At 39.9% G+C, this 17,828-nt stretch overlaps 1 protein-coding gene across 7 annotated transcripts in view; it reads right to left on the bottom strand.

Annotated features, from left to right (window-relative positions):
• The window catches only part of ATP7B (ATPase copper transporting beta), a 78,259-nt gene that overhangs the window by 44,115 nt on the left and 16,316 nt on the right, over window positions 1-17,828 (bottom strand). Inside the window, exon 5 of one of the 7 annotated variants that reach the window (XM_075128263.1) lies at window positions 7,011-7,144. The exons of 3 other annotated variants lie outside the window; for them this stretch is intronic. Coding sequence is in view for 3 of the 4 variants with exons in the window: in XM_048848835.2 (XP_048704792.2) it covers window positions 9,178-9,420 (243 nt within the window). In the remaining variant the exon portion in view is untranslated. Of the gene's footprint in view, window positions 1-7,010; window positions 7,145-9,177; window positions 9,635-17,828 lie in introns of those variants that run through there. 3 more of the 7 variants (XM_048848835.2, XM_048848816.2, XM_048848840.2) reach the window with 3 other exon arrangements.

Raw genomic sequence — 17,828 nt, 5'->3', positions numbered from 1 at the left:
TGCTATCAGTAATTTAAGGAGGGGATGAGCATCTGAGATTTTTAAAATATTCAGCAGATGCAAAAGTGAAGTTAACTATGAGCTCTCAGCATGTTTATTTAAAATAAAAGCTCTCCATGGCCACTGAACATATGCTTTCACTAAACTATGGCTCTGTTCCTTGCAGTATTATTTCACACTCAACGATTTACAGTAAAGGGATGTTTTGAAGAATTACTTGACCTCTGAACCTATGAAAGTCCCAATCAGCCATGCCCCTAATGCTCACCAAATCTGAAAAAAACACAAGAAACAGTTTGAAAAATTCCTTCTAGAGTCTGGAACAGGAGTAGAGGAGAAAAGCCCAATCACAGGTTATCTGAAAAACAGTACAGGCTCAAAAGTCCTTCTAATTAGTAGCATAAAAAAAAAAAAAAAAAAACAACTCTCTTTGTTCCACAGAAGGGATATAAATTCAGGCTTCAGACAAACCATAATCTGATAGGGGTTAGGAAGAAATTTCCACCTAGTGCAGATTATTCCAAGTTATCCACTTGGTTTTTTGCACGTCCCTCTGAAGCATCTGGTACTAACCACTATGAGAGACAGGATATTAGATTAGGCAGCCCACTGGTTTGATCCAGCACTAATTTTCAGGATGTTGTAACTAAAATTTAAAATGTGGACAATTCAGGGCCATAGTTCTGTAGCTTGGTGCTTTCAATTCAAACCTGATAAAACACAATGCATAATTAGAGTGTGGAACTCACTGCCACAGTAAATTTTTGATGCTAAGACCATGCATGGTTCAACAAAAGATTAGACATTTATATGGATATTAAGAATATCCACAATGATCATAATTAGTAACAAAATTTTTGTGGAAGAGATATTAAATCTCATGCTTCAGGGTTTAAGATAATCTCTATTAGAAATCAGGATGATTCTTAATGTGAGGGGACAGTCTATCCCACATCTGCCTAATGCAGGGATCTTAACACCTTCCTCTGAAACATTTGGCATTGGCCACTGTTAGAGACAGGCTACTGGATTAGATGGATGTTGGGTCTCCACCAGTATGACAATTCCTGTGTTTCTATTACACAGGAGAAATCCTTCCTTAATATCGCAACATTCACATTAGAATTAGGCCAGTTATTTACACAAGTTCATCTGAAGCAGAACTTCAAATTCATTCATATAATTTTGCCTCATGGGCAGATAGCTTGGGAATCCAGATGTTTGGGTCAGGTCCAAAATGGTAAAAGTTTAACACAAAGAATTCATTTTCCCAACCCCCATCCCCATTCCCTCTCTCTCCAACAAAAATCCTGTTTTAGTTCAGACTTCCTGTCTATCCTTTCCAGGTGCAACTGGAAGTGGTTGGAGGTTCAGAGGCATGTATGCGGCTGCCAATCCCATTTCAAAAAAAGTAATTCAGAATAGAAGCTAAATTTAAATGACTGTTCCCCCCCCCCCCCCAGCTATTAGCTAAAAATATAGGCATGTGACATGACAGAAGGAAAAGAATTCCTTCTGAAAGTTTAATAAGTCTCTCTTATGTACAGTACTGTCCATAAAATATAGGATCAAACATGCCCATATTTTCATTTTGAGGAGTCTTGTTGAAAGGTTACAAAAATATGTAACATTTCCTTATGGGCTCAAGGATTTTATTCTCTTTACAAAGATGTGATAGAATAAAAATAAAGCAAGGCAGATAGGCATTAAGGAGGATTCCCACACTCACCCATCTAACAAGAAAGTCTTAGTTACAGAGGTATAAAGCCCACTTTGTATATTTAAATATTCTTATGAGAAAATAACGTTCCAGTTACTCACATACTACAGAGCATGTGTGTTCTGCACCCTTTGAGCAAGAAGTACGCAACAGACAAAGGGCTGTGGGAGACAATCTTCCAGAGCTTTGCTCCAGTTTATAGGATTCATATGAAAAAGCAGGCTGGGTGTGAACTATGTGCAGGAAACAGGTAACAACCGTGACTAGGTTACCACCTGTCCTGGTTTTCCTGGGATTATTCCCCCCTGCCTTTTTTTTTTTTTAAAGGGTAGCTGTCCCAGGAAATCTGTAAGTCTTCCTGGAACATTAAAATTCCTGGGTTTTGCCAGTCACATCCCTGCAGCCTCCCCAGCCCCTAGTTGCTGTAGGGGGAGAGAGTAGCTGAGGGGCAGCAGCATCTGTGCAGAGAGAGCTCTGGCTCCAGAGCGTCTGGGAGCTGTGGGGATGGGGTGGCCCAGGAGTTGCAAGCAGGACAAGGGGAGTTCAAGGCTGGTAGTGCCCAGTCACTGCTGTGCCAGTACCAGCTGTGAGGCTCACGAATGGGCGGGAACAAGGCTGATCCAGCTGGTGCCGTGATCTCATTGGTGAGGTCAGTGCCCAACGCAGCTTCAGGAGCAATGGCGATATACTGGCCCATGCACAGATCTCCCCCTGCCACGGCCCTGCCATCTCCCCCTGCCACGGCCCTGGGGCCCAGTGTAGGGGTGGGGGTGGAACAAGGGTAGGGCCATGGGGAAAGGGGCGAAACAGGGTGGGGCTGCAGGCAGAAGAGGCGGAATGGGGTGGGGCTGCTGGCAGGGCCACAGGCAGAAGGGGTGGGGCGAGGCCACGGTTCCAGTGGCTGCCCCCCCGCTCTGTCCCACAGCCTCAAGAGATCTTGATCTGTCTCTGCTCAGGAGCAGGAATCCACAGGGACTGGTGTCCTCTCCTGGGGGTGGAATGGGGAGAGAGCGCCCTGGGTGCAAGAATAAGTCAGAGGACCTCTTCCTGATTCCAAAATCCACCCTGCTCCAGTTACCCCACAACTGCAATCCACCATCACAGAGAGCTACAGCCTGGCGCACAGTAGGAGCCCCCAGCTGTGGCACCCCCAATCCTACCCCTCCCCATCAGATTTCATGGGGGAGGCCAGATTTCACAGTCTGTTATGTAAAATGAAAAGGAGTACTTGTGGCACCTTAGAGACTAACCAATGTATTTGAGCATAAACTTTCGTGAGCTACAGCTCACTTCATCGGATGCATTCAGTGGAAAGTTCAGAAGATCTTATTATATACACACAAAGCATGAAAAAAATACCTCCCCCCCCCCCCACTCTCCTGCTGGTAATAGCTTATCTAAAGTGATCACTCTCCTTACATTGTGTATGATAATCAAGGTGGGCCATTTTCAGCACAAATCCAGGGTTTAACAAGAACAGCGGGGGGGGGGGGGGAGGAGGGGGGATTAGGAAAAAACAAGGGGAAATAGGCTTGAATAGAGACTGGGAGTGGCTTAGTCTTTATGCAAGGTAGCCTAAGTTAATTGTATCCAATTTGCAAATGAATTCCAATTCAGCGGCTTCTCGCTGGAGTCTGGATTTTAAGTTATATTGTTGTAAAATAGCGACTTTCATGTCTGTAATCGCGTGACCAGAGAGATTGAAGCGTTCTCCGTCTGGTTTATGAATGTTATAATTCTTGACATCTGATTTGTGTCCATTTACTCTTTTACATAGAGACTGTCCAGTTTGACCAATGTACATGGCAGAGGGGCATTGCTGGCACATGATGGCATATATCACATTGGTGGATGTGCAGGTGAACGAGCCTCTGATAGTGTGGCTGATGTTATTAGGCCCTGTGATGGTGTCCCCTGAATAGATATGTGGGCACAGTTGGCAACGGGCTTTGTTGCAAGGATAGGTTCCTGGGTTAGTGGTTCTGTTGTGTGGTATGGGGTTGCTGGTGAGTATTTGCTTCAGGTTGGGGGGCTGTCTGTAGGCAAGGACTGGCCTGTCTCCCAAGATCTGTGAGAGTGTTGGGTCATCCTTCAGGATAGGTTGTAGATCCTTAATGATGCATTGGAGGGGTTTTAGTTGGGGGCTGAAGGTGACGGCTAGTGGCGTTCTGTTATTTTCTTTGTTAGGCCTGTCCTGTAGTAGGTGACTTCTGGGAACTCTTCTGGCTCTATCAATTTGTGACTTTGTCCTTACCCATAACTATTTTACATTTGGGGACAATGTATACCTTCAGATCAACGGCACTGCTATAGGTACCCGCATGGCCCCACAGTATGCCAACATTTTTATGGCTGATTTAGAACAACGCTTCCTCAGCTCTCGTCCCCTAATGCCCCTACTCTACTTGCGCTATATTGATGACATCATCATCTGGACCCATGGAAAAGAAGCCCTTGAGGAATTCCACCATGATTTCAACAATTTCCATCCCACCATCAACCTCAGCCTGGTCCAGTCCACACAAGAGATCCACTTCCTGGACACTACAGTGCTAATAAATGATGGTCACATAAACACCACCCTATACCGGAAACCTACTGACCGCTATTCCTACCTACATGCCTCCAGCTTTCACCCCGACCACACCACACGATCCATCGTCTACAGCCAAGCTTTGCAATACAACTGCATTTGCTCCAACCCCTCAGACAGAGACAGACACCTACAAGATCTCTATCAAGCATTCTTGCAACTACAATATCCACCTGCGGAAGTGAAGAAACAGATTGATAGAGCCAGAAGAGTTCCCAGAAGTCACCTACTACAGGACAGGCCTAACAAAGAAAATAACAGAACACCATCTGATGAAGTGAGCTGTAGCTCACGAAAGCTCATGCTCAAATAAATTGGTTAGTCTCTAAGGTGCCACAAGTACTCCTTTTCTTTTTGCGAATATAAGGAGAGTGGTCACTTTAGATAAGCTATTACCAGCAGGAGAGTGGGGTGGGAGGAGGTATTTTTTTCATGCTTTGTGTGTATATAATAAGATCTTTTAAACTTTCCACAGTATGCATCCGATGAAGTGAGCTGTAGCTCACGAAAGCTTATGCTCAAATACATTGGTTAGTCTCTAAGGTGCCAAAAGTACTCCTTTTCTTTTTGCGAATACAGACTAACACGGCTGTTACTCTGAAACCAGTCTGTTATGTGTTTTTCACAGCTGTGAATTAGGTAGGACCCTAGTCATCAGTAACAGAAAGCTGCTAAGCTTGTCCATTACTTGAATTCTTAGCTTAAATAGGAAGTGATCCCAAAATCTGTAAGAGTTAGGACTGATCCCCAAAACAATTTTTACAAAAATTTTTTTTTTCTAATTAAAAATATTCTGTGTAAACATTTTTTTAAAATCTTCAGATTTGTACACGTTGTTTTTCTTTTTTCTCCTTCCCCCGTTTCCTTTTGCCACTGAAGAAAACAGGAAAAAAAGGAAAAGGGAGCAAAGGGGGGAGGAAAGATGTCAATACGTGGGGAAAAAAAAAAAACACACACTCACAACCCAGAAATTTTTTATGAATTCATAAATTATAAGGGCAGAAGGAACCACTGTGATCATCTACTCTGATCTCCTGTATAACACAGGCCATAAAACTGCCCTGAATTAATTCCTGTTTGAAGCTGAACATGATCTCTTAGAAAAACATCCAAACTTGCTTTAAAAATATCGAGGGATGGAGAATCTACCACTGCCTTTGGCAAATTGTTCTAGTGCTCCCCCACTGTTAAAACTTATGCCTTATTTCCAGTCTGAATTTATCTAGCTTCAATTTCCAGCCATTGGATCTGGTTATATCTATCTTTGTCTGCTGGATTGAAGGCCTCATTATCAAATATTTGTTCTTCATGTACCTACTACAGATCATGGGCAGCAGGTGAATCCTGACCACCCCCTTCTGCCCAAAGCCCCCCCCCCCCCACCAGAGCCCCCCACCCCTCCTACATACTCCCAGGATGTCTGAGTGCCCCCAGCCCCGGAGAGCTGGGTGGGTGAGAGGGAGGCATGGCCCTCCCCAGCCCAAAGCACCGGGAGGGTGGGCAGCACCCCTCCCCGCAGGTGGCATGGCCTCCCTCCCCCAGCCCCAGAGCACAGGCCGCCTCCTATTAGCCTCCCAGCCCCAGCCTAGGGCCCTGGCCATGGGGAAGAGCCCCCCACAGCACAGCCTGGGAAACAGTAAGGGGCCTGGCCTGGGGGTAGAGTGTGGGTGGGGCCACACAAGGCTGTTTGGGGAGGCACAGCCTCCCCCCGCCTTCAATACCTTGTGCCCATGTTACAGATTGTAATCAAGATACCCTTAGCCTTCTCTTTGTTAAGCTAAATAGATTGAGATCCTTGTGTCTATCACTATAAGGCATGATTTTAATCCTTTAATCATTCTCTTCATGGCTCTTCTCTGAACCCGCTACAGTTTATCAATGTATTTCTTGAATGGTTGACACCAGAATTGGCCTACTATTCCAGCCGCAGTGGCACCAGGGCAAAATACAGAGGTAATGTAACCTCGCGACTCCTGCTTGAGATTCCCTTATTCATATGTCCAAGGATTGCAATAGCTCTCTTGTCCACGTTGCACTGGGAACTCGTCTTCAGTTTATTTCACGGCTTTAAAAAATATTTTTATACAAAGGGGATAAAAACCTATTTTCTTGAAAAAAATTAAGTGTGTTTTTATTTGGTTATATAAATTATGTTTCTCTTTTTAAAAATAAACCTGTTTAAAATGAAATCTGAATTTAATACAAAATACCTTAAGGTTTAAACTAGGGCTGTGAAGCAATTTAAAAAATTAAGTGTAATTAATTGCATGATTAATCATACTATTAAACAGTAATAGAATACTATTTAAATATTTTTGGATGTTTTCTACATTTTCAAATATATTGATTTCAATTACAACACAAATACAAAGTGTACAGTGCTCACTTTATATTTATTTTTGATTACCAGTATTTGCACTATAAAAAAACAAAAGAAACAGTATTTTTCAATTCACCTAATACAAGTACTGTAGAGCAATCTCTTTATCATGAAAGTTGAACTTACAAATGTAAAATTATGTATCAATAAAACTGCATTCAAAAATAAAACAATGTAAAATTTTAAAGCTTACAAGTCCATTCAGTCCTAGTACTTGTTCAGCCAGTCGCTCAGACAAACAAGTTTGTTTAAATTTGCAGAAGATAATGCTGCCCGCTTCTTGTTTGCAATGTCACCTGAAGTGACACCACTGTTACCTGAAGTTTGGCCACTGACTTCACCAGGCTCAAGATTTCACTCAAGGTGAGGGCTGGGTCCCTGTTCTGGCTACCATACTGGTTTAAACCTATGAGTGTCCCCTAGACATTTCTTTCCTCCCTTCATTCTCAACCTAGTGTAGTAAACACAAACAAAGGAAGACCATTAACAAGTAATAATAGCTGCTATTATTACTGGCCGTTATTAGTAGCTAATAATACCCATACATAGCTGTTACAGTCCTCGGCCCTTTTAAAAACACAACCAGGAGCTCAATATTATTCCATGGAATTCATCCTTCAGGAGAAGGTTAATTTTAAAAGGCAATACCTCTGTATGATCCTTTATAGCTTCAAAGCACTTTACTAACTAAACCCTGCTACATCTCTGTGAAGGAGGTATTGTCACTCCCATTTTACCAATGGGAAAGAAGGCAAAGAAAGGTTTACGTAACTGTAGCAAGTCTTACTAGACTGCTATACCATATACCGCACATTTAATGCCTCTGAGGGCTCAGTTTAAGTTTAATTAAAAATGGATTACTTTAAGCAGCTTTGTTTAAAACTTTTACATTGGTGCAGAGGGGGAAGGCCTCTGTGGTACATGTACTTTTATTTCTGATTTGGAATAAAAAAGCCTGACTGCATGCAGTTTTCATGTTTCTGATATAATTAGTAGTACAGTATACCCAACATAGTAAATACCTGAACCAAGTATGTAGAAAGACCAGCTGGCAGAAGTAACCTAATCTTATGTCATGTTTTATGGAAAACAGCTATAATATGAGAAACAAACAACTATAGATAGTAAATGCCTTCAGGTTTACTTGGCCTGTCCCTGATTGTCATTTCATTCTACTTTGATGGCAATTGTTTAAGTCACTTTAAAACTAACTATAAACATACACAGGTTTAAAAAAATAAGTCATTAAAAATATCCTGTCAGTTAAAACACCAGACTGTGAGTCAAGTTACACTGTTATAGTTTATGTGCACTTTAGTATTATGCTGTATCTGTATTTTTAGGAAGAATCACAACTGTATTTTGCAAGTTCAGGTTTTTCAAAATAAAATAGCACTTCCTCCTAATAAGACTTACTGTACAAAACTAGGATACAATTACAGACAAGCCCAAGTGAGAAGGCAGTTGTGGCAATTGTACTACCATGAACTTTTGCCAGTATTAGTGGTATAATTTTAGATAAGTTACTTATCTATAATTATGATCATTTTCACTGTGTGGAAGTAGAATGAATTATATTGAAATTATAATTCATTAAAGAAATGCTACTTGAAGGGTTTGTTGAAATACAGTTGTCAGGAAGAGAAACATTAAGGCCTGTGAGACAATGGGTCCTCAAACTAATTAACTTAGCGCTCCTACTGAGCTAGGAGATTGGTAAACATTAGTATGCAAATAAGATATGTATGTATATGTGTCAGTTTCTGCTTCCTTTTGTCTCATGTTAAATTGGCTTTGGCTTAGCTGTATAAATAAAAAGAAAAAGAGTACTTGTGGCACCTTAGAGATGCTCAAATAAATTGGTTAGTCTCTAAGGTGCCACAAGTACTCCTTTTCTTTTTGCAAATACAGACTAACACGGCTGTTCCTCTGAAACCTGTATAAATAAGTTATCTTTAGCCTCAGAGAGGGGCTCACATCTGGGTGCATTGGCAAAGCACTTTGCTAATAAACAGAGTGGTCTGAGAAATTATGTGAGTCCTGAATCTGACTTTGACAACTGTTCAGGCAATTTCTCTCATGCCACAGGATAACCAAACCACAGACAGATGCCTAACTTCTGAAATAAACGCAGCTTAAAAAGAAGGAAGGCTAACACATTATATGTATATGTTGTAATTATTAGGGATTCCCACTTCATATTATTCTAGGTAGAGCTGGTAATGATGCCTACTAGTTAAAACTGCCTAATATTTTAAAACTTTGCATTTATGCATAGATGATCTCTCAGAGAATTTCAAAATACTTTGCACTTGTACAGCAATTTTTTTATGCGAGAAAATCCAGGAGTTTACAGACATTAGTTATACTTCAGCACTCCTGGGATCGTAACGAACTTTGAATATAAAGGGGTAATGTATCAATTTACAATCTATATCCAGTACACTTTGTTTTAAGTTCCAGTACATTTACGTGCAAACTTACATGCATGCTGTTGACTTCTGATGCTCCCACAGAGTAACTCTGTGAAACTTTCTCTTCTTTCTGAGAACAGCCGCCTGCTTTTCCAGGAGATCCTGACTTGGAGGGTTCACTGACAATCATTAGTGTAGGCACACCATTAGATGATTGCCGCTTATGAAAAGTCACCAAGGTTACATTTTTGTTATTTAAAGTAGCCAGGGTGGACTGGTCCCTTTTCAGATCACTGTCTGATTCACTCTCCATTATCTTTCCAGGCTTCAAATATTGTAATGCCAAATGGGAGTTTTTAGAGAGATGTTATTCCATAAATTACCAGAAAAACTTGTCCCAGCGATATCCAGAACAAAAATTCTGTTCCTCTACATCAATATTCCTCTCTTTAGAATTAGGAGTTCACCATGAACACATAATCTGCCCCCTTTACATGTAAGTAGCATGCTGCACTCAACTGTATGCTCTTACACCCGGTTTAAATACTCCCCACCAATCAGCATCACTTTGCACTCTACTAATCTTTGCACACGGCACTTCTGCTTGCTCAGCCAAGGCTGCCTTTCACAAGCTCCTCAAACATGACCTGTGTGCAGCAACCCAGTGCACAATTAACTCAAACAGCCAAGCAGTAGCTCCTCTGTGGCCGTGTGCATAACCACAGCTCCTGGACACACAGCCTATGGGTAGTAGCACGTAATCCACTTCCTTTTATTATTAAACGAACCGCAATTTCTTGAATGAAATACAGTCCCCTCTATGTTTCAGAGATGCCTCAGATTACACTGACAGGTAGTTATTTCCCAGCCTGTCAGACTTGCATTTATATGAAAAGTTATTCAATTACTGCAAACATACAATCATAGGTGCTGGAACTAGGGGTGCTGTCGCACCTTCTGGCTTGAAGTGGTTTCCATTTTATACAGGATTTACAGTTTGGTTTAATGTCTCTCAGTACTCCCACTGTACAAATGGTTCCAGCGCCCCTGCATACAGTTCTGTTGTCAGCTGCACTAACTGAAAATCTCTTCTTGTCTATTAAAAAGACAAGGTTCGTGAGGTAATGTCTTTGAGAGACAAGCTTTTGAGCTTACACAGAGCTCTTCTTCGGGTCTGGGAAATGTATTTATCTGCAACATGCTGAGTACAAGGTGGAACAAGTAGTTTAGAAATAATTCTATGCCAAGGACCATTCAAGGTAAAGTGGCCAGTTAACACCTCTCCAGTCACAGGGGGAAAGGCAGAAAAAAAAACTGGCTGTGGGGAGGGTGTTATTTAATGGGTTATAGGGTGTTGTAATAAGCCATAAATGCAGTCTCTCTAGTCAGCCCGTGATTTTTAGTGTCTTGCAAAGTTATGAATTTAAGCTTCCAGGCATAGGCACCAACTCCATGGGTGCTCCAGCGGGATATTACAGTGCAAATATTTGTAATAAAAATAATATAAAGTAAGCACTGTACACTTTGTATTCTGTATTGTAATAGAAATATTTTTGAAAAATGTAGAAAAACATCCAAAATATTTAATGAATTTCTATTGGTATTCTATTGTTTAGCAGTGCAATTAATCGCGATTAATTTTTTAAATCGCGATTACTTTTTTTTTTTGAGTTAATTGCATGAGTTAACTGCGATTGACAACCCTAATTATTTGTAATACTTACATATAAAAGTAACCTAATATAATACATATTTACAATTAATATTTTAATATATTATATAAGGTTACTTTTATATGTAATGTTTTTGTACTTTTATTATTACTTCTATGTAAAATCCATTTATACGGAACATCTCTTTTAAATATAAAAGTCAAAGTGACACGTTTTACCTTATCACAACAAAAAAATGATTTAATGATCCTGAATTGAAATTTTTCAGAGATTTTATTTTGCATGAAATTTCAGCTTTTTGTTCCGATTCAAAAGGTTTCAAAATTTGAAATGTTGGTAATTTCTGCGGGACAGAAATTCTGGTTTCTGACAAGTTTCCAGTTAAGACAAATTTGGACTCTCAGACGATGGCCAGGTCTGCACTCCAGACTTGTATCAGTATAACTACATTGCTCAAGGGCGTGAAAAATCCACATACAACCCCGAGCGATATAATTATAATAACCTAACCCCCCCAAGTAGACAGCGCTCTGTCGGCAGAAGTGGTGAATTAACTACGCTGACGGGAGAAGCTCCCCAACCAGCGTAGGAACACTTTCACTTAAGCTACAGCAGTGCAGCTGCACTGATACAGCATTTTAAGTGTAGATCTGCCCTAAGTTTGGTCAAGTGTCTCCATCTTCCCTGACTGAGGGGGATATTGAATATTAATTTGGATGTGGACTAAAGTCGCCATATTTATTATAGGGTTTTGTGCATGCACAAAAAAAGTTGTTTTAGTATTTGCAATGTATGGATCTGCATTTTAAAAGGGCCTTTTGGATGCAGATAGTTCTCTATGGATGGGAGAGACACATTCAGGTGATCAGGGATAGTAGACTGCAGTTAAGGATCTCATTTAGGCTTCACTGAGCTAGTCTTTGGTGCAGAGGTGTAAAGGGATTGCTCTAGGACTGTTTTTGCACATTATGGGCTTGATTAGAAATAATAAGGGTCCATTTTGGTTTGCTGGCATGTAATCTGATGCTTTCTGCAGAAATGCAGGATTTCAATAGCAGAGTATTATGAGGATAAGGAACACATGCCAGAAAATTAAAAGGACACCCCAGAGTTTGCTTTATTAAGGCGTCAGGAATTACTAAACATGATTATTTATTTAGACTATCGTAGCATCCATAATGTGCTAAGTGCTTTCTAAACCCAAAAGACGACACTCATTGCTTGCAGATTATGTTCCCAAAATGAACTCGCCTGCATTTTAAAAAAGATGGTTGCTGCCCATTTCTAATCTCTCTAGGTTCTTCTCAAAAGGAAAACATCTTAAAATTTCCAAAACAATTACACTGCAACATGAGAAGCCTGGGTTCAAGGATAAACCTAGGGGGTTAGATTTCCTTAAGCTGACAGACAAAAAGAACAGGCTCAGATGCATGTATGTCAGACGGAACAGAAGAGGGAAGTCGAGAAATTTTACTACTTAAAGTACATATAAAATCTACCACTTGACAAAGTCAGAATGGCCTTGATTGTCATTCTTCTGATTTAGATAGATCATTGAGAACAAATGCAATATTGTCATCCCTAAGTGTTCAACAATCACAAGGCAGCTGCCCAAAATCATGATGTTGGGTTAAAAAGCAAGAGATCTGAATATATTATAAGGTTCTTTTAATTTGCCTTTGCATTTGAGCCCTGAGGTCCACTCAGCTGGTGTTTAAGATTTGCTTTGCAGCTACAAGGGCTAGAATCATACTTTTATTTCAATGAGCTGAGATCTCACATATTCATGTGATTCCAGGAGATGGAGCTTTAAGAAACCCCCCCACAAAATATCATGAAACACAGTAAAATCATGAGACTTGATAACTTTGCAGTTGGTTTCCAAAATATTGCTTGGACTGGGAGGAAAACAACAAAACAAAAATTTACTCTGTAGAAAAACAGCCACTGAATTTAAGGGAAATATCCCACTCATACAATTCTTATGAGTTCTGTAAATCAAAGGCCTGGGGTCATTACATTTATACATTTTCTACTCAAATAAATCTATGGTATTAACACATCTTTGCATATCATGGCATTTTTCTTTCATATTAATCCACTCAAGGCTAGATGCTTTTTCCATTGAAGACAGTCAGTTCTGCTACTGACTTCATTGAAAGTTGAATCAGGTTCAGGGCATTTAACTACACTCTGTACTTTTCCAAACCAACGGACATACTTTTTAATGAAAAAAAAGGCCATATCTATTTATCATGAACAGGGCACCAACTAGGTATTTTACACTTAGCTGACTTTCTTCACTCTTAAAGAGAGGGATTGGATTCACACCCAGACTTCAGAACTGCAGCTTTGACCTATGAGATCAAAAGAGCCTCGACCAACTTTTCTTGACTGCATTACAACATTGCAGGAAAAGCATAATAGCAGTTCTTAGATATACCAGTGTCGTCATAAATTGAAAGGTAAACATATTCCTCTAAAAGATTAATAGATGAAATGATCACAAGCAATATAGTTTCTTATATGAAAAAGCCTGGGATCATCATAACACAAGTTATACAAACCACTTGATTTCATAAAATCTATACACTTGGAGCCAAATTCATACCTGCTTAAGCAACAGCATCAACAAAAGTTGGTGACTTTGTCCCAGTTCGAACCAGGTCTGAATTTTGGCTTCAATTCTTTGTAAAACTTGAGTTGGAGTCTCTTCCTGTCCCCAAACTAAAAACTAAGGAATCTGTCTTATAAACTTTTAACAACAAAAGACCAGCAACCTTATTTCCCAAAATAAGAGTGTGCCCAGTTCTGATCTGACACCAGTTTTACAACAGCCTAAGATCACCGAGTTCAGTAGAACTGCAAGGAAGATCAATATCTGTACTTCTGCACACCCAAGGCAAAAAAAAAAAAAAAAAATCTATGGCTGCAGAGGTAAGGGCAATAAGAAGGAGTTTTTAAATATATTAGGAACAAAAAGAATCCTGACAATGATATTGATCAATTACTAGAGGAAAATGGTAGAATTATCAATAATAATGCAAAAAACCCAGAAGCATTCAATAAATACTTCTGTTCCGTATTTGGAGAAAAAACAACTGATATAGTTTCATCATATGGTGATAACACTCTTTCCATTCCACCAAAAGAAAAGGAGGACTTGTGGCACCTTAGAGACTAACCAATTTATTTGAGCATAAGCTTTCGTGAGCTACAGCTCACTTCATCGGATGCATACTGTGGAAAGTGTAGAAGATCTTTTCATATACACACAAAGCATGAAAAAAAGCTTTCGTGAGCTACAGCTCACTTCATCGGATGCATACTGTGGAAAGTGTAGAAGATCTTTTCATATACACACAAAGCATGAAAAAATACATTTTTTTCATGCTTTGTGTGTATATGAAAAGATCTTCTACACTTTCCACAGTATGCATCCGATGAAGTGAGCTGTAGCTCACGAAAGCTTATGCTCAAATAAATTGGTTAGTCTCTAAGGTGCCACAAGTCCTCCTTTTCTTTTTGCGAATACTCAGACTAACACGGCTGCTACTCTGAAACCTACCAAAGTGAGACATTTTAAAATCAGCAGGTCCAGACAACTTGCATCCAAGAGCTTTGGAGTTAGCTAGCTGAGTCGCTAGCTGGATCATTAATGTTGATTTTCAGTAAGTCTGGGTGCACTGGGGAAATTCCAGAAAACTGGAAGAAAGCTAATATTGTGACATTTTTTAAAAAGAGTAAATGGGATGACCTGAGTAATAATAGGCTTGTCAGCCTGACATTGATCCCAGGCGAGATAATGGAGTGGCTGACATGAGCTTCTTTTAATAAAGAATTAAAAGGAGGGAAATATAATTAATTCCAGCTGACATGGGTTTATGAAAACTAGAGCTTGTCAAACTAACCTGAAATTTTTGACGAAATTACAAATTTGGTTGATAAAGGACACAATAGACTTCTGTGAGGCGTGTGACTTCATACTGCATGACATTTTGATTAAAAACTAGAAGACCATACAGTTAACATGGCATATATTACATGGATTAAATACAGGATAACTGACAGGTCTCAAGATGTAATTGTAAATAGGACTCAACACGGAACGGGTGTGATTCCAGTGGGGTTCTTCAGTGATCTGTTCTTGGCCAAACGCTATTTAACTCTTTTATTCCAGGTCATTGATAAACATTACGTCGTCACTAATAACGTTTGCAGATTACACCGAAATTGGGGGAGAGGGGACTAATGAAGATGACAGATCACTGATTCAAAATAATCTGGTTTACTTGGTAAATTGGGTAAAAGCAAAACAATATACATTTTAATATGGCTAAATGTATACATGTAGGAAAAAAGAGCATAGGTCATACTCACAGGGTAGGGGACTCTATTCTGGGAAGCAGTGATCGTGAAAAAGATTTGGGAGTAGCAGAGGATAATCAGCTGAACATGAACTCCCAGTGGGACGCTGTGGCCAAAAGGGGTAATGCGATCCTTGGATGCATAAGCAGAGGAATCTCAAGTAGGAGTAGAAAGGTTATTTTACCTCTATATTTGGCACCGTTGCAACTATTGCTGGAATATTGAATTCCGTTCTGGTACCCACAATTGAAGAAGGATGTTAATAAACTGAAGAGGGCTCAGAAAAGAACAGTTAGAGAATTAGACAACATGCCTTATACACTTAAGGAGATCAATTATGTATCTGAATGGAACGGTCAAGGGGTGATTTGGTTACAGCCTGTAAGTCTGTACATGAGGAACCGATATTTAATAATAGTCTCTTCCATCTGGCAGAGAAAGGTATAACATGATCCAATGACTGGAAGCTGAAGCTTGACAAATTTAGACTGGAAATAAGGCATATGTTTTTAAGGGTGAGAGTAATTAACTACTGGAACAATTTACCAAGGATCAGGGTGGATTTTTAAATCAAGACTGGATGTTTTCTAAAAGCTATGCTCTAGGAATTATTTTGGGGAAGTTCTTTGGCCTGTGTTATATAGGAGATCAGACTACATGATCACAACTATCAGTTCTGGTCTTGGAATCTATGGCCGGCACCTGGCAAAACCCATTCTAGATAGGATCGCTAAATGACTTGCAGTATCATCTCCCCATATTCAGTGCTCTTAACTTTCTGAAAGTTTCGTCTCTGTGCTAAAGTTTTTCCATGTTTGGCCTTTGATCAAAGCTGACTTTTTCTAGAAAGTCTGAGCAAAAGCAGTATATAAGGTGAACAGAAAGGAATAACTCACTAATGTTTTCCCAATTTTAAGTAAATTTTTATTTAAATATTACTTGAAATTAATGAATTTTACAATTTGAACCATTCCAGGATGGCTCATCTTAACAGACATAAAAAGGAGTACTTGTGGCACCTTAGAGACTAACAAATTTATTTGAGCATAAGCTTTTGTGAGCTACAGCTCACTTCATCGGATGCATTCAGTGGAAAATACAGTGGGGAGATTTATATACATAGAAAACATGAAACAATGGGTGTTACCATACACACTATAACCAGAGTGATCACTTAAGGTGAGCTATTACCAGCAGGAGAGCGGGGGGGGGGGAGGGAGAACCTTTTGTAGTGATAATCAAGGTGGGCCATTTCCAGCAGCTGACAAGAACATTGGAGGAACCGCCGGGGGGGGGGGGGGGGGGAGGAGAATAAAGATGGGAAATAGTTTTACTTTGTGTAATGACCCATCCACTCCCAATCTCTATTGAAGCCTAAGTTAATTGTATCCAGTTTGCAAATTAATTCCAATTCAGCAGTCTCTCACTGGAGTCTGTAGGGAGTGGGTTTTCAACCTGCTTGGCCTTGTACGGGAGGTGATCCCTGGCGATTTAAGCCCTTTTGCTGTTGTGAAATACATAGCTAAATAGGTTCACATTTAAAAACTCAGTCTGGTGCATAGGTGGTAACTTCTGCTACCTACACTGCTGTCACTTAGCAATTTCAACCTTTTTTTTAAAATTGTTCTGTGAATTTCATAACGATTTTTAGTATAACTGTGAGGCTGGAGGACCAGGTGACAGCTCTTGCCAAGGCTTTAGACCTCAGCCAACCCCTGACAAATTTATTGCTGGAAACCAGTTTAATTCACTTTGTGTGTTAGTAAAGTTAAGATAGGTATTGGACTTATAATGTGTTTAGTGTTCAGACTTTATGAAATGCTTGTAAGTTACCACATGCATTGATCTCACTTATATCTGTATCACATGCTACAAAGTAATATTTAAGGTTTCAGAGTAGCAGCCATGTTAGTCTGTATTCACAAAAAGAAAAGTACTTGTGGCACCTTAGAGACTAACCAATTTATTTGAGCATAAGATTTCGTGAGCTACAGCTCACTTCATCTGAGCTGTAGCTCACGAAAGCTTATGCTCAAATAAATTGGTTAGTCTCTAAGGTGCCACAAGTACTCCTTTTCTTTTTGGTAATATTTAAGTTTTCGCTTTGTAACTATAAAAAAAATGTTTGCTCTGAAACTGTGAACCCAGTCAGGAGGGATCGTCTCCTGCCCATCACGAAGGCCTATCAAGACTAAATGGACCATTATGGGATATCACAATACAAAGACTGTTAATTGCCCCTTACTCCCATGAAGAAGCTATGTGCAAAGAGGCTCGTCCCATCAGCTTGAATTCTGGAAGAACAAAATAAAAGTAGAGGTCAATAAATTTTTCATCTCTTTTGCTGTTTGGACTCTCACAGCTATGAAACAAAAGCAGAGATCCCCAGGGTCCACCTGGGATAGCCCTAAACGACATTCAGAGCTGGCAGATTACTATATCTCTGTCACCTTTTGAAACCATAGAACGTAACTCATTTGTGTATATATTCTTGCCTGCTTTAACCTTTCAATAACTCTCCCATTTCTTTTCTTGGTTAATAAATCCTTAGTTAGTTTACTGTAGGATTGGCTACAAGCGTTGTGCTTGTGGGAGATCTAATGTAGAAGTTGACTTGGGGCAAGTGACTGGTCTCTTGGTGGTTATACACCAAATATTTGGTTGTTCCCATTCCCATCAC

This window comes from Caretta caretta, chromosome 1, assembly GCF_965140235.1.
Source record: "Caretta caretta isolate rCarCar2 chromosome 1, rCarCar1.hap1, whole genome shotgun sequence".
In the NCBI taxonomy this organism is placed as follows: domain Eukaryota; kingdom Metazoa; phylum Chordata; order Testudines; family Cheloniidae; genus Caretta; species Caretta caretta.
This window is presented reverse-complemented; position numbering and strand designations above follow the sequence as displayed.